Here is an 18,429-nt window from a genome sequence, read left to right as displayed (position 1 = left end):
GACCATGCTGTAACTGTTGGACCTCTTCCACTTGGTCTTGGAATGGCATGTGCAGTGATGCCTGCCGGTGTCGGGTTTTTGCAATCTTGGAGTCCTCTCAAGTCTCCTTGGGTGCCTTCAGGATGCAGGGAAGCAGCTCTGCTGCTCCACTGCAGTTCTTGAGTCTTTATTGAAGGTAGGCTGTCCTCCCAGGCTTTGCAGGTACAGAAGCTGCAGGACAAAACATCTTTGGTGCAGTTTTGATGGGGAACTGCAGACAGGTTGTCAGGGCTGCTGCAAAGTCAGGCACTCTTCTTCAGTCTTCTGCTTTGACAGCACAGTGTCCTTCTTCTTTGTAAGTTGTCAGGATCTGATCTCTGGTGCAAAGGGCTACCCTAAATATTAAATGTAGGGGGTTTGGTGGGGTCTAAGGTAGTAGCCAATGGGCTCCTGGCACCTAGGTTCACTACTCCCCCTTTATAATCACTTTCTACTGGAAGTGGGCATAACCCTAACCCAGAATTCTGAAGTATGCCATCACAATGATGGCTACTTCTGAAAGGTTGTATCCACTTCAGTGTAACCCACCTTAGGGGTGATACTAGCCTGATGTGCTAAAGGCCTGATCACTTTGGGATCAAGTGACCAGTTGTTTTGTTTTGGGGAAATAACACTAGCACTGGGAACCTAGTTAGCAGGAATCCAGTGCAATTTAGTCAAAGTTGCATCAAATACCAGGCAAAACGGTATGCAACGCTTACAACGCGCGCGTTACCACGAGCTACCATTACAACGCGGTCGTAACAACGAAAGTTGTTACCACGCATTGCGCTGGGGGGCGCTCAAGGATAGGAAATTATTTAATTTACTATCCCAACACCTTCCCTACTATCCACGGGGACTGGTGTTGGAATAGTAAATTAAATTATTTAATTTTGCGCCCCCCCAGCGCAATGAGTGGTAACAACTTTCGTTGTTACGATCGCGTTGTAATAGTAGGTCGTGGTAACGCGCGCGTTCTAACGTCATACATCCGGCAAAACATTGAGAGTACTGGAACAAGAATGGAGGGGCAAGCCCCTATTGCCAAAGGGAACGTCACTTTTTGTGACTTTCCCGTTTCGATAGGGGCCCTGCCTTATGTACAATGCAGCGTTAAGCCACTTAACGTGGCTTAACGCTGCCTTGTACATAAGGCACCCTTTCACGCTAAATTTAGCATGAAAGGTGGATGCAGTAGGTGTTGTGGTGAGCATTCCACCGCAGCACTTATTGTATTTGACTCTGCCCCCTATGTACAAGGGTGGAGTACATAGGAGGCAGCGCCAAAATTAATACCAGGAAAACCCTGGTCTTAAGGTGGCTAAACGAGTACAAATGCAGTATTTCTCCCCGTTTTTGCTTTTTCCATGAGTGCTGCCTTGTGCAGTACACGTGGAAAAAGGAAAAAAATACATGGTTTGTTTATTTACAGGAAGGTGTTCCTTCCTGTACATAAACAATCCTTTTTAAAAATGCCATTTTGTAACTTTCATGTGTGCTGCACGAAGCAGCACACATGAAAGTGCATTGATGTACCAATGAATTGGCTGAGAAGTTGGCAAGTATTTATTCATTCACAATACCTTGGAATATTCTGTAAATTAAAAATGATATCCTTAATTTTTAGGTTTTGCCTGCAAATGCTCACGTAGTGAGCATTCGCTAAAAAACCTATTGAGTTCTATATATGATCGATGACCCGCCTCTGCCTCTCATTGGCTAGCTCCATAAATGGAGGCTAGCCATTGGGAGACAGAGGCTGTCAATCGCGCTTTCTCCCGAAAACGCGATTCGGGGGCGTTTCTGGTGCTTTTTTTAAGCCCCGCCCCTTTGTCCCGGGCCGCGCTGCGATTGGCTGCCGGCCCGGGACACCCCCGTGACGTCATTCCCGGGCCGCTCTGTGATTGGCTGCCGGCCCGGGACACCCCCGTGACGTCAGCCAATCACAGCGCGGCCCGGGACCTGACTTGTCTCTCTGTGCTCGAGCACCAGCAAGATGGCGCGAAGAACAAGAACTACGCGCGAGCTCTACAGGCTGAGGTTCTTCAAAAGGTGTCCGACCGTGGCACAGCGTTTGGCGCACACCTGGCCAGCGCCGGCTTCTTTCACGTGGGGCCAAAGGACCGGGTCCAGTGCCTCTCCTGTGGGGGCATACTGAACTGTAGGATCTTTTGGGTAAGTGCCATGCAGGTTGCAGGAGCATCAGAGTGTACATCCCGTACTGCCCCTTTGTCATGGGCAGGTAAGTGGGCAACATACCCACGCCTGCTTAATTTGTGCCGGTGGTTTCTCTTCATACTGTGTCATTGTCTGTCAGGTCATCCCCCAGATAGAACGTCCTCAAGCCAATGTGCACTGTAATATGCATTGACAATTGATTCACTGTACTTATGCCTAGTCGGACTACGAAATTATGCGAGTGTTAAGGAACCGGCATGCTTGCACTGTGCGAGGACGCTACTCTGAGCCACACGTTTGATTATTAATGTCAGGAATGTTAATCCCAGTAATGCACAGGGACACTACCAGGGCCTATAAAAAGAAGTGGGGGGCCTGATAGTATGCAAATGACCTCGTGACGTAACGTGCTGAACGTGTGCCGGTGTCTGAAATTTACACCGGGACACGTTCAGCATATTTCTGTGGGGCCCAGCTTCTTGGCAGGGGGGATGGCGTCCACCCTTTCAAAAGAGTGAGGGGACGCCGTCCACCCGCGTGGACCCCAGTCTCGCGCCCTGGACACTACTATGGCATTAATAAATAGGCCTTTGCAAATGCTCGTATGAGCCTTAAAGTACCTAGGTTCGTATACGCTAAAATAATACAGTATGTACCGGTAACGGACAGTAATTCACTCCAATGCAGGGAGCCATTAACATCATTGTTTTCAAAAGGAGCAGGTCACGCTCCGCATCATCTCGTGAGACTTCAGGAGTTACAGCCGCGCGCCGTTCAAACACAGACCATGTCCCGAGTAACGCGTTTGTGATTAGCGCTCAAGCAGTGCAGAGACTCCCGGCTGAACCAAGGTAGGAAGTGCGCCTCCGTTCTCATCTTCGTGTCGGTAGGGATGATTAGAACTGCAGAACTACCAATGTGCAGGTCCGTACAAAAGCATTTCGCCCAAGTAAGAGTTGGCAGTATTAACGAGGAGCGCCTATGAGCAGCGCCAGCCCAAATACTCCTCGATTGTTGTTAAGAGCACTGGTGGTGACAGACCGCTTTTGAATATCGCATTGGTAAAACCCTTAGCGAATGCACGAGAACTGCACAATGAGATGTAAACTTGAGGCTAAAGTGAGCACGTATTATACATTGGACAATTCACACTTTACTTAATCAGAAGTACCATGGCTGTGTAGTGTTGATTGCCGAACGAGTGCCGCACATTGAAGCTATGAACTGCTATCGAAGCACTAGATGCAAACCGCATGGTACAGGTATGGCCAGTAAATAGCACTAAGAAACACTGGGCCTCAGAGGCGGACCAAACCATATACTAAAAAAGTGGTATAAGAACCACGACCCAAGTGGGGCTCTGTCTGAGTGTGTGTGGGGGGGGGCTCTGTGTGGGTGTGTGTGTGGGGGGGCCTGTGTGTGTGTGGGGAGGCTCCGTGTGGAGGGGCTCTGTGTGGGGGGGGGCTCTCTGTGGGTGTGTGTGGGTGGCATTTGCGAGAGATTAGGCTATTGCCATTATAAATGACAATGCCATTTATTTATCTGTTTTCAAAACGAACACATAAATAAAAATGTTGTCATTTACAATGCCAATAGCTCTAACTTCTACAAAGGCAAAACCGTTGCATTGTAAATGCTTGTTTTATCTTGGGATGTGTGGTGCAGAAATTCCTCTCCTAGATCACGCAGGAATGGACAAACATAGGAATCTATAGTCCTTGGACCCTGCTTCGGCTTCATTGTGCTAGTGTAAAGTGCTCTGTTATCCACTGGTTCTAATCAGCGCATTATAAAACTTGTAATAAAAAACTGCTGATGAAAAATGCTTAAAATAAAATTATTGCGAAAAAAGTTGTGAATAAACAGTTTTTGCAGAGTAGGAGTGTTAAATGAACAAAACACACATTCATATATTTCATGAGGGCGTGGGACTCACATTTCTTGACAGAAAGAAAACACTGGAGAAAACAATAGACAAATAAAGAAAATCTAAACGTGCAAATGGATATTTGTGCCTGTTGTAGGTGGATAACCTGCCTCGTAGACAATTAACTTGACTATGTGGAGGAAGAGTACTGCTGGAAATCTGCTGTTGTAGGTTTCCCTGAGTATACTCTGGAGTATCCTGAATTTCTGTAATGATATTTATTAATCAATATATTAATCAACCAAAATCTATCACTTCTAGGAAAAAAAATGAAAATTCAAGCTTGTTTTAGGGGGGGGTAATCAAAATGGAAAACAACATTATGTTGACATCTGAATGAAGTGAGCAGTTTCAATCCTGTACCACTGGTTGAAGATGTGTGTTTGTGACCAAATGCCACTTGCTGACCGGTCACCATACATAGGCTTGCTTTTGCATCAAGGAAGATGTTGGAGCAGAGTAGGAGTGCAGTGCTCTGGTATGTGGCGCATATTTAGCATGTGCCTTCTAGCAGTACACAATTCAGGATGAACCACAGATGTTGATAGGAATCCTCCAGTCCCACCCTGCACCCACTCTGGAGGGAGCCTAACGATCTGCTAACAGGGTGTACTGGGAGCACATATTGTCAGTACAGCAAGTTGATCTTGAAGGAACCTACCCATGTGCGCTCCTCTACTTGGTTATGTATGGGGCCTGATGGTGCCAAAGGGAATATGTACTGTGTTGCCCTGATGCCACCCCTCAAGATGCTCCAGGCTCCACATCAATGGTTTGTGCTAAACTGCAGAAAGACAGGGAACATTTGGAGAACTTCTCTTCCCTGTGTCTGCTTCCCAAGGTTTTTCATGCATGGCGGAGCTAATTTTCTTTTGATAATTAAGCTCATAATCATATGCTGACCTCTATTTTGGATCAAAAAAGTAGGAGGACCCAATATACCCTTGTAGGCTTGGGCAATGAATAATTGAAGTAAGAAATGACTACAAGGGATTTTGTTTGAAAGTCAATTGTCTTCACTTAGATGGTTATTACTTCTAGGTTCTTTAGTGAATTGAACCTAATGTATCCACAGGATTACTTTGATATTAATCACCATTTTATAAAAAAGGTAAACCAATACAGTCATGAGAAGAAACGCACAGCAAAGAAAGATTATATTCAAAATTAGTTGTATTGAAGTTAATCAGACAGAAAATGTCATGGGGATAAAGCATAGAACAAAGCTCTTGACCTAAGACATCAACTCCTCAGCATTGTTTGCACTGAAGGATACCATGATACATTTATGATTTTGGTTTTCCTCTTTTATTTCCGGAGCTGATGTACTGTTATGAACTGACTAGTTGACATAGATATACTGCTTTTCATGACTTTTATGTTAAGAGTTTTGTTCTATGCTTGGGTGTGAGTGTTTGATTGATTCAGATGCTCCGTCCATCACCACCCCCTTTTGTACCGCTTTTGGCCGCCATAGGTGTGGCAGGGTATGCTCAGACGTGAGTCCCTTGCTCACTTTGCCACTGGATTCAAGCAAGCCGGGCTGAAGACGGCTGGAATGCCAGAAACCGGTCCTCGGAAGCTTGTTTCCGATCCAGGGAAGACATGGCTTGGCAGTTCGGGCTGGACTGTTCCCATGAGGCACAGGGTCAGACTGATTTGCATATAGCCATGTCTGAACTGGGGTGGCAGAGTAGGCTAAAGAACGGTGATGGATTAAACCCAGATCTTTTGACTGGGTGTGAGTGTTTGATTGATTCAGATGCTCCGTCCATCACCCCCCCTTTTGTACCGCTTTTGGCCGCCATAAGTGTGGCAGGGTATGCTCAGACGTGAGTCCCTTGCTCACTTTGCCACTGGATTCAAGCAAGCCGGGGTGAAGACGGCTGGAATGCCAGAAACAGGTCCTCGGAAGCTTGTTTCCGGTCCAGGGAAGACATGGCTTGGCAGTTCGGGCTGGACTGTTCCAATGAGGCACAGGGTCAGACTGATTTGCATGTAGCCATGTCTGAACTGGGGTGGCAGAATGGGCTAAAGAACGGTGATGGATTAAACCCAGATCTTTTGACTGGGTGTGAGTGTTTGATTGGTTCAGATGCTCCGTCCATCACCGCCCCCTTTTGTACCGCTTTTGGCTGCCATAGGTGTGGCAGGGTATGCTCAGACGTGAGTCCCTTGCTCACTTTACCACTGGATTCAAGGAAGCCGGGCTGAAGACGGCTGGAATGCCAGAAACGGGTCCTCGGAAGCTTGTTTCCGGTCCAGGGAAGACATGGCTTGGCAGTTCGGGCTGGACTGTTCCCATGAGGCACAGGGTCAGACTGATTTGCATATAGCCATGTCTAAACTGGGGTGGCAGAGTAGGCTAAAGAACGGTGATGGATTAAACCCAGATCTTTTGACTGGGTGTGAGTGTTTGATTGATTCAGATGCTCCGTCCATCACCCCCCCTTTTGTACCGCTTTTGGCCGCCATAAGTGTGGCAGGGTATGCTCAGACGTGAGTCCCTTGCTCACTTTGCCACTGGATTCAAGCAAGCCGGGCTGAAGACGGCTGGAATGCCAGAAACCGGTCCTCGGAAGCTTGTTTCCGGTCCAGGGAAGACATGGCTTGGCAGTTCGGGACTGGACTGTTCCCATGAGTCACAGGGTCAGACTGATTTGCATATAGCCATGTCTGAACTGGGGTGGCAGAGTGGGCTAAAGAACGGTGATGGATTAAACCCAGATCTTTTGACTGGGTGTGAGTGTTTGATTGATTCAGATGCTCTGTCCATCACCACCCCCTTTTGTACCGCTTTTGGCCGCCATAAGTGTGGCAGGGTATGCTCAGACGTGAGTCCCTTGCTCACTTTGCCACTGGATTCAAGCAAGCCGGGCTGAAGACGGCTGGAATGCCAGAAACCGGTCCTCAGAAGCTTGTTTCCGGTCCAGGGAAGACATGGCTTGGCAGTTCGGGCTGGACTGTTCCCATGAGGCACAGGGTCAAAAGAACGGTGATGGATTAAACCCAGATCTTTTGACTGGGTGTGAGTGTTTGATTGATTTAGATGCTCCGTCCATCACTTCCCCCTTTTGTACCGGAAGTGTATCAGTGTCATAAGTGTCATTTTAAATGTTGCATATGAGAGGCAGTGTGGAATTACACTGCCCTATTAGTAATTGTAAATGTGTGCCTTCAGTCCTCTCTTTGCAGCTCTGGGCTGCTGTCAGTAAACAGATTTTGACAATAACTAAATGGCATGTAAGTGGTGTTGGTAAACATGTACAAAATTGAGACATGCCTAATACATAGATTAGTTTGGCAATGTACAAAAGTTCTTTTTACTCCATAGTTGGCAGGCTCGAATATCTTATACCTGACTTTGTGAAAACCTCACCAAGTATGCCTTGCCCTACTGAGGGATTTGGATGTGCATAAATTAGACTGACAAGGTAAAACTATTGACCTGTATGCCCCACTAAACTTGCCTGTCACCAGCAGCATCACAGTAGGATTGAAACGCCATCTAGATCTTGGTGAAGTACAACGATTGATGCTTTGAATTTTCTTGGGGATTTTGGGGTTACAAAGTTAAAATATTAATGCCTTTGGTTCCCTTAATCATTTTTATAGAATTTTTTTCTTTTAATTATGTTCCCTTTTATTATATACTTAATTGGTTTGTTAAGTCTTTCAGGAGCAATAACCTAACATTAGTATTTAAGTTAAGAAATTAATCAAAAATATGAACCCCTGTTTCACTGTTAGAAAAGCATGCTAATTTGTACCATAGGTACCAGTGGTTAGGCCCAGGACGTCTCCATGAAGCTATACGGGGCATATTAGCAAGAATCTCATTGAAATTATCGACGTTTTAGCAGCAGGAAACTGCTGTTAAAACTGTGATAATAGGCTTGCTAATATGCGTTGTAGAATTCCAATAGAAGCCCTGGTTAGATGTCCTGCATATCTAACATGGGCTTCTATTGGAATTCTATAACGTATATTAGCAAGCCCATTATCGCCGCTTTAGCTGCAGTTTCCTGCCGCTAAAACAGCAATAATTTTAAAGTGGTTCTTGCTAATATGCCCCTACATTTTTCTAATAAGATACTGTATCACTAATTTGGTGGAACCCTTTCCCCATTTATTCTAATGCAGAATCTCATAATGGCATTACACGGAGCAAAAATGAAAAACAACATGTTCTTTCATTGTAGAAACATCTGACCTTTTCTTTGGAATTCAGTTAAAAAGTTGATGTGCCTAAAGTGACCAGTAGCATGATTTTACAATATGTATAGCTATTTGCATTTTTTTTGTATACCTGGAACTTAGACATCACAGTGTAGCACATCGATGAAAGGTGAGAAACTGAATGAAACAGCACGTGAAATCACAGACACCACCTAATCTTTTCAAAGTGTATTTGTTTAAATGTACAACTTCTAAAATAGAGTCAAAACATATCAAGGAGTTCAACACATTTCCATTAAGATTGAGTGGGAATTTAGCCAGTTGCACTTCTCACTGTGGACCTCATTAATGCAAACTACACAGTTCAGGCACCCCCAATCGTCATAACATTTTTCCAAGCACAAAAAAGTACCAGCACAACAACCAAGGACTCTGGGTGGGGGATACTGGCCACACTTTGCGCCTCCTTGAGGGCTGGGTAAAATATAGATGACTCCACACATACAAGATGTCAATCATCTTTTTGTATTTTACCCCAAAACTTGAAATATTTGTGGTCACCAACATTCACTGAACAGGGAAGACAAAGTGGTGGCTGAATAAACTCCCCCCTAACTTCCTAATCCTTATAGCCAGGCTGCAATGCAACAATATGACCCTCACAAACACTCTCCGTTTTCATGAATGACAGTCCTTCATCTTATGTTTTGTTATGTAACAGTGTTGCTAGGCCTGCTCCAAGCAACCTCACCCTTTAGAACACTACTCAGTTGTTCATCAGTAAGTCACAAAAACTTGCATTGAACTTTGACCGCTTCTTTACTGGACTCGGAATCAAAAGCAGTCCTGGCAAATGTTGTCAATCCAGTCCACATACTTTATTTAGCATGAGAGCACAGTGTGTGAGCTTACGCACTGAAAGGGGGATTTGGGAGCAGGGGAGGTCTCCCCCAGTAATGTTTGATAAAAGTGCAAAACTCAGTGTATTTTATAACACATTTTTCATTAGAGAACCTTGTCCTGTAATTGAAGGGGTAGATGAAATGTGAAGACCTGACTGCATGGCTTTATTATAGACTTATAGCCCGCCGTAGCGGGCTATACCGGTTATTAAAGGCCCGCTGAATCGTTAAAGGCCTGAGCCGAAGGCTCGGGCCTTTAACGATAGCCTTATAGCCCTGCTACGAAGGGCTATAAGGCTATTAGAACATTCTGCCACTAGAGGGCAGAATGTTCTAACAAATTAAACAAAGGGTTCTCGAAGCCCGAGGGGATATAAATCCCCTCGAGCTTCGAGAAGCCTTTGAAGAACATTGGAATGTTGCTCTGCGGGCCTTTACCGGCCCGTAGAAGCAGGGGGTACTCCATTGTCTGCAATGGAGCTCCCAACATTCCAATGTTCTAATAATGACTAGTTAGATGGTGAGGAGGAGGTGCGCGAAATGAAATGAAAATAAATTTTATAAAGCGCTCTATTGCCCATAGGTGTCTTGGTGCTGGCCTAGCAACAGAAGGATGACTGAGAAGAAGATAGCAGCCTATGTAAAAGTCTACAAATTAAACAGACGGGTGTTAAGGTTCTTTCTGAAGGATGGCAAGGAGGGACATGTTTTTAAGTGGAGTGGCAATGCATTCCAATGTCTGGTTGTCCCATAAATAAAGCCTTGACCGCTTGAATAGGCTCTTTTGACTTTGGGGTCCATCAGATTGAAAGGTAATGAGGAACAAAATGGCATAGGAGGAACACTCCTAAAGAATTTCTTTTTTAAATAGTTTGGTCCTACATCATGCACAGCCTGGTAAGCAATACACAAAGCCAATGGGGTTAATACACTTGTGAAGTGGCAGCAAGTGAAAATGGGCCAATGCCTTAGACGCAGACCGATACTTGGTATTCCAAGCAGCAGCCGTGAGCCATACAGGTAAGATCAGTGGGGCGCTGGGCCGGATGAGGGGGGATTTCGACGAACAATGACCAGGGAAAATTAAATAAATCATTAATTTGCCCTGGTCATCGTCCGTCGAAATCCCTCCTCACCCGGCGCCACCGCTCTTACCTGTACGGGCTGCCGCTGGGCAGCAGTATTCTTTCTGCAGGATCTGCAGCTTATTCAGGACACGTTCCTGAAGATTAACATACAAGGAATTGCCAACATCAATTTTAGAGAGGACAAGAAAGGTTACAACTAGTTTTCTCAGTTCTATCGGAATAAAAGGAAAGATCTTTCTCAAAAAAGTAAGAAAAAGCAGAGAGTCTAACTGCATTCACCTCCCAGTCAAATGAGAGACGGTTGTCAAAGACAAGTCCCACATTTTTCACTTTTGAAGTTGGGAAAAGAACATTGCCTAGCTCAGACGTCCACCAATTTGGATACCAAAAGGTAACTTCATTGCTTAACAACGAAACCTCAGTTTTGTCAGAATTTAGTTTTAGGTAATTTTTTTGCATCCAAATATTAACATGTTGAATACAGCTTAATTTGGGTATTATCTGCATAGCAGACAACCAAAAAACCAACTTTATTTAGTAAGGTAGCTAAAGGAGTAACATATAAGTTAAAAAGGGTAGAGCTCAAAGACAAACCCTGGTATACCCCGCAGGGAACAGAGAACGAGATAAAATGAAAGCTGTCAGTTGTAACAAATTGTTCTCTCTCTGAAAGAAAGAATGTGAGCAATGCCAAGGCAGTACAACTTATGCCAAGGACTTGACCCGGTCAATCAAACTGTTGTCCAAAGTTGCTCTCAATTTCTCCAAAGTAGTAATCAGAACAGACTCAGTGCTATGCTTGCCATGAATACCAAATTGAGAATGATCCAACAGTTTACTGGATTCCGAGAAGTAAGTCAATTCTCTGTTAATAGCCTCTTTCATAATCTTCGATGGGAAAACAAGACGCGAGATGGGACGATAATTACTTGTGACCAATGGATTAATGTGCACATTTTTTAACAAAGGTTAAATATAAGCAACCTTCAAACTTGTTGGAAAGTATTCTTGCTGAAACATTTCATTAAAAATCGTGGTAAGATAGTCAGCTATGGTGGCGGGGACCAACTGGAGGCTCACCGGTGGACAAGGGTCCAATGGAGAGTCCGAACGGGTGTTAGGATTAAATCGTGAGCTTGGTTCACCATCAAAAGGGAAAAGAAAGAAAGGGATGTGAGCTACAAGCTGATGGTAATGTTGTGGGAATCTGAGAAGAAATATTACCAGAAGCTGGAGCTTCTGCCATCTGCAATGATGCTTAGGCTGGGCCCATGCCACTGAAGAATGTAATATATCCAACACCTTCTCCTGGAAGGCAGATGCCATATTATCGGAAAGGGTCTGACTGCTGTTTGTTGTATCCTGATTGCTAAAATTGGCAAGTTTTTTAATCATGGCAAAAAAATTCTTTATTAGAGTCCTTAGTTGAGATTATTTTTTGTGAAAAGTAATCTGATTTCTCCTCAATAATCTGGGCCTTATATACTGAGATTTACAGTTTTTTCTGTGGGATTGTAGTTGAGTCCCCAACTATGCTCTTGAAGTCTGCAGAGCTGCTTTAAGTATCTGAGATTCTGTAAAAACCAAGATTGAGAGGGGGTTAGCCTCTTTGTAAGAGATGAGCTACATGGGGCTAATATAAATATGGCTAAATTCAGCCAGGAATTGTATTCTGAGATATCCTTTTCTAGTATTATAGAGGCCTTAGGAAAACAGGATAACAGTTTGTGATCAAACTGTTCAGCCTCTATTTTGTAAAAAGGTCGACAAGTCTTAACAGAGCTGGGAATAGCTTTCTCAGACAGCGTGGCTATGGAATTAAGATGAAACAATACAGCTGCATAATCAGACCAGGTAAGGGCGATGTCTCAGAGAAGACAAGAGTGTTATTGTCAGAAAAGATGCCATCGAGCGTGTGACCTGCAGAAGAAGAAGAGACAGTAACCACTGATGTAATTCAAGTCTTAATGTAAGGTCAATCAAGCTAGCTGAGTCTCTAAACTTCAGGTTTTCCAAATGGAAATATAAACATCTAATAACAGTGAAATAAGCAAAATTGACCTTATTCTCAAACAGATGACCAATACTACCAAGAAAAGCAGATATTGGACCTGGTGGTCAATTCAGGAATGGATGACAATGAATATCAACTTGTGTCTTTGTGGAGCAAATGGTCTCAATCCAGTGAACAAGGGTGGGTGCTGTGGTTTTCATTTTATCTTCTGCATTATGTCACCCTACCCAAACACAAATACCACTGACCCTTATAACACATTCAGAGCTTGGATGTATTTAGCGCAGTGCACTGATTTAACACCTCAAATTATTAAACACAAAACATTAAGCTTTGATCTAAAATAGGAGAGTATGAGATACCCAGGAATTGTTTGAATTGCACAACATGAAACCAGGAAACATTACATCAATCCTGGGTTGCACTTGACAACATTGGGTGATCCTCGGCAATTACTTCACAGTGTCTTCTTTGCCTCTCATTACACAAAAACACCTTGAACTACATCGTTTTGGGATGTGCACATATAAAAAAATTCTATATTGTTGCTATGTCCATCTTAATAAACTAGGCCATTTATAGGGGCAAAATACAGGGGACTTTCCTCTTGGTTCACTGGTAGCTTCATAGTCAGAGCAGCCTTGATAGAAGCATAAATATTTCTTAAGTTCATGATTAGAATCTATCACTTCTAACATTGCTATCAATCCGATGTTATAATTTGAAAGTGTCGCAAAGACCTCATTAAAAATATACACACTGCAATTTGAAGAGACTTTATTAAACATGTACACAACTCTCTGAGCCACTCAACAGAAGACTCTTCAACCCTGTCTGCCTCCGAGAACCCTGAAGGTCAGCACGGCTTGGAGTGACTATGCAGGAGACAGGAACAAATCAAAATGCAAACACAAATGGTTTTAAATCTCTTTAAAACCATTTTGATGTTTTTTTTAAAGCACCAAGTGCTGCAGGCAAGAAATGTGGCCGGATTGCCCCAATCCCCCACAACAAAACAGGCCTCCACCCTGTCAGCCCCCACTGGAAAGCACCTGGTATTGTGATCCTGGGCTTAATTATCCCTTTCCTTGCGCCTGTCGGCCAACGGCCGTCGCAAGCTATACCTTCGTAGTGCTGAGCACGTCCGTTGGCCGACGCGGCCCCGCCCACACAATAGAACGCCCCACACCGCGGTGGATTTGCCGCTGTGGTTAAGGCGTTATAAAAGTTTGTACCTTCTAAGCAACCAGTGCTTATTTCCAAATGCTTTATTGTTGAACAGTGTTGAAAAAAACAACCAAGCATGTTTGTAGGACTCTCTGGTTTAATGATGTTTTATTTTTTCAGACTATCCAGTTAATTAAAGTATAAAGCCAGCAACATGGAAGCTACAACGCCAAAATACTGTGGGGACCAAGAAAGAAAAACATGCTCCAAGAATCCCTTTTCTAGTATAAAGGTAAGACAGTTATGAAAGGCATGTTTTGGGTCACAAGCCAGGAGAATGGTGATAAAACGAAACGTTGCATGATAGTTTTTTAAGCGAGGTTTGACTTTCTTACTTGGGAAATTCTATTTGCATCACATGGCATAAAATGCTATATAAACAATTGATTAAATGAACGGCCATTGTAGACAAGCTGTCAGCGCTAAATTAAGCACAACACAATAGGGTAACCCAATATTCCCACAAGAGACTGGGTGTAAACATTATTAACACAAAGTAAATAGCAAAACTGAGGGCAGAGGCTGATGAGAACCGCACTCAACACTTGAATAGGGTTTTTAAAGTAACTGATGGTGCCCGGATCCAAGGAGTATTTCCCTCTCTACTCCCCACAATCTAGGTACAAAATCTAACAAACTTAGAACACAAAAAGGGTTCCAGCACTCCTTACAATGATGTCAAAAAGTTCTTCATTATCTCTAATCAAACAATTCAAGTAATTCAGCACATAGGGAAAAACAGGTATCCAAGTCCAGAGTATATTTTTCTTTATCCAAATGTTCTTTATTTTTCACAGACAGTTTTCTTCTTTCACAGATTAATACATCATAGCCGCATCAAAGCCAACGTGTTTCGTCTCTTGAGAGACTTCTTCAGGGCTAATGAAAAGACATACAAAAAAATATGTTTTAAAAAAAGGGGAGATGGAGCCTACTCCTTATCACAACAATATATACACAAAGTTTAAAATACATTTACAAGGTTGAGTAGCCATTATATACATAGATAGAAACATATCCAAATACACAAGAGCAGTAGCCCAAAAGCATTATTAGTTCACTGTGCAAAGCATTTTCAGTGTCCAATCACATATTGTAACATATCAGTTAGGGTGTAAAACAAAATTTAATAATGTTGATTAACATCCCTTCACAAAAACAAAATATGTGTGACACTCAAAACTTGATCCGTTTATCCCCAAAAAACATTTGATATAAAAAAACAATTAAAAACCCATACCTTCCAATACTTATCCTAAGGTGAAATTCCCATACAGAACACAGTGTTTCCAGTATCAGTATGGACAGGGTTTTTATTTATGCAATGTTCCAACAATCTACAGATGGAAATATTTTTGTAAGAAAAGTTCGTATTACCATGCTCCTAAGAGCTGAGATCAGAGATCTAAGATCATATTTGTACAAAGTCTCAAATTAATTACAATAATTAAATGGGAAAAGCAGAAAACCCATAATCATCATAATCAATGTAACTCTACAGATTAGTTTACATTTAACCAGTCAAAGAAAAGGATTCCCTTGAGAGTATAGCAGAATTAAGCTAAAGCATAGCCTAAAAAGTCACAATTAATTACAATCAATTCTATTACAAACACAAATATATAAAGTATAAATCATTTATGATGCATCAATTGTTAAAAACAGTTAATAGCACTACTAGACATTTTCTAGTTCCTAGGTAATGGTTAAAAAGCAAAACAAATTACACAATCAATTATGACCTGCACAATTGAGAAGACAGACAAAAACTGTAAAACATGAAAATTGTAAAATACAATTTGTACATTGTGGCTCCTCGATTATGGCACCTATGTTTTATCACTACAAATATTGTTTATAAACATTGGTAGTGGAGACTGTAATTGTACAGAAACTGTAATTATTTGTGCCCTATATTCCGCGACATGGTGATAGAAAATGATGCTTAGAGCACATATGAAAAATCAAGCTGAGTCTCTTTGCTCCTTCATGGATAATACTGTATAGATATCCTCTATATTTGTCTACAAATAATACCAGTTGGGATATTGTTTTTGTGCACTAATCCTGCAACCAGCACAGTTTACTTCATAGAAACTAAGTTATCCATCATACCCTTATCTTAAAGAAGTTATAAATTCGAAGGAAATATAAAATTTGATTATTGTATAGTGGTTTCATAATACAAACACAAATTAAGTAGTTAAATTAATAAACCCCCTATCTCTTCAAAATGAGCATTAAGATTATGCTACCCAAGATAACTCACCGATGCGGGTCATAGTAACCACTAGCAATTCATGCAGTGTTTCTGTATCACAAAACGGAACCGCAGTTGCCGCATATTTTTAAATGCACCCACCCGGAAGTAAATCATCGCATGGCTCGATTTTCACCCAATCTGAGTACACCTAAGGGGTGACAACGCCATCTTACTATTTGTAGTTTTTCAGTGTTCGCTTTTCGTGTATTACATAAGTTAATCAACAAGAGTCTTGTGCAGAGCGGCCATATTAGAAGGTCCAATTTTAATATAATGAAATCGTCTTTTTTACTCATATTTCAAATAAATGTATTTAGATGCATAAAGTTTAACTCATAAATTATTGGACAGTATTTGACATGTCTTAAATTCGAACACCAAAAATAATTAAAAATGTCGCAACACGTCCATAAATTGTTTGTTAAATCATTGTAAAATATTATGTGTGCTATAATACATATAACTGGGCTGTTAGCCCGAGAAAGTAATGCAAGCATCTTATAACGTTAGTTAACTAATCATCTCAGTTACCATGCTCAATTACTTTTTATTCCTATAGCACAGATTGCCTCCCTCTACAAACGGCAAAGAGTTTGTGACCACATAACCATAAATCCTAAAACATCGCACTATGTTACCTCATTTTATCGATCAACAATACTGGTCCATTATATAACGGTATGTATGCTATGGTGTGCATAACTGGGCTATGAGTTATCCTCCTCAGTTACTTTTAACTCCTATATTGCATTGTACCTTACTTTACATAGGGCAAATAGTTTGTGACTATATAACCACATATCGTAAGCATTTTACTATATTCCCTCAGTTTATTAGTCTGGTTCTAGTTTTCTACACTTTGGGATATTATCATACATTAAAAGCCTAATCAGGATCATATCATACATTAAAAGCCTAATCAGGATCAATGATGTGCATTCAAATCAAATTTCACAGGAAGTGATGCATCGCATCATTAATATTCAACCCATGTTGTACAGTTCTAAGACGGCATATCCAAGATGTTTCACGTTGCCTGAGAAGCAATTCCCTATTGCCTCCTCTCTCTGGCAACCTGACCTGATCAATGCCTAAAAAATTAAACGTCGTGTCATTAGGATGTTCACTTTGTATATGCATGGAGACAGGGTATCTTACGTCCATGTTCTTTATAGCTCTTGCGTGTTCCTGTATCCGCAGTTTGAGGCTATGTGTACTGCTCCCAATAAATTTCTTTTGACAGGAGCACGTAATCATGTATACTGTAAAGGTCGTATTACAATTGATGAAACAGTTTACTTGGAACTCCCTAGAATCTGTATTGTTCCCAAATGTCCTGCATGTATCCAAGACAAATTTGAAGACACTTCAGTTTCCACAAATGTGAAAACCTACTGGTTTGTCAGGTAACCATGTTAGTGACTGAGTCACAACATCCCTGATGTAACTCAGGCTTATTATGTCCTTTAGGTAAGTAAGTAAGTTTATTGTATATAGTTAATTAAAACCTTTACAATATTGTTCATATAAAAAGAAGCAACTTGTACTTTAAAATTAAAGTATACCAACTAAAGATACATTGAAGTAGAAAAACTTTCTAAAATGTCTGTGTACATAATATTTTTGCAGTTGTGCTTGCACTTCACACAGTCGGATTCGGACATTTGCAGTCCTTTATCTCAGTGTTCATGATTAGCTGAAGTGCCTTTTGGCAAAATCTAGCGGCCCTACAAGCTGTCTGCAGTTGGTAGCTGTTCAGGGCCAGCATGACGGCCGGGCGACATGATCTAATTTGAAAAAGTTGAAAAACATGCAGTAGAAAATAACGTCTCAAATTTGTTAAACATGGGCAAATACACAATATGTGCATCAAGGATTCTTCCATTTCCCCACATAGTCTACAAACGGGAGTCGGCCATGTTTGCTTCCATGCAGGTGTATGATTTTTTAATAAGGTGGTTCCCAGCCGTAATTTTAAAATTATTTTTTGGGCAGCTGGGGATATATGGTTGACTAAATATGGTTGTGGCTCCAGCTTCCCATACGTGGCCAACACAGTCCATCCATGTTTTTTGTTTGCTATGGCAGCTTTGTCTGCTGTCCATGATATTTGCTTTGCTGCTGCGTTAGTCTCTTTTTTGAACGCCACAAATGATTGATTTGTGTTCCATGCCTTTTCCATTTTAAGGCTCGAGACGGCGTTCTCCCATACCATTTTCCATGAATTTTTTGTCTTTTTCTGGTTGTTTATCTCAGTCCAGCAAAGGCCCATAAGGGTGTCCTCTTCAGCAGCTCTTAATTTCCAGCATGTTTTTAATATGGCTGCTTGTCTGATTTGGTGCTGGTTTAGTAGACCGAATTCCAATCGGATCTGGGATTGAGATACGAACCTCGGGATCTGAAAAATGTATTTGAACAATTCTGATTGTTGTGTGTTCAAAAAGTTAGCATCTTTTCCCTTGTACAACTCCGATCCATACGTAAGAGATGGGAGAAATTTTGCAGATATTATCTTCAACAAGTGCGAATTGGATGGACAATTTATTTTTCTTTTTAGCAAATTTAGGGCGAAGCGTAGTTTGATAGCTTGTGCCTTTCTGTAAGACTGATGATCTTTCAGCGACCACCTA

The 18,429-nt window shown here is 41.9% G+C and overlaps 1 protein-coding gene across 1 annotated transcript in view; it reads left to right on the top strand.

Moving 5' to 3' along the window:
- The window catches only part of LOC147693574 (solute carrier organic anion transporter family member 2B1-like), a 457,504-nt gene that overhangs the window by 7,069 nt on the left and 432,006 nt on the right, over positions 1 to 18,429 (top strand). The window contains exon 2 of the mRNA XM_086933236.1: positions 13,657 to 13,768. Coding sequence (XP_086789362.1) covers positions 13,691 to 13,768 — 78 coding nt within the window. The 5' untranslated portion in view covers positions 13,657 to 13,690. The remainder of the gene's footprint in view (positions 1 to 13,656; positions 13,769 to 18,429) is intronic.

Source organism: Lissotriton vulgaris, chromosome 8 (genome assembly GCF_964263255.1).
Source record: "Lissotriton vulgaris chromosome 8, aLisVul1.2, whole genome shotgun sequence".
Lineage (NCBI taxonomy): Eukaryota > Metazoa > Chordata > Amphibia > Caudata > Salamandridae > Lissotriton > Lissotriton vulgaris.
Note: the sequence above shows the minus strand (reverse complement) of the source record. Positions and strands in the feature narration are given on the sequence as shown.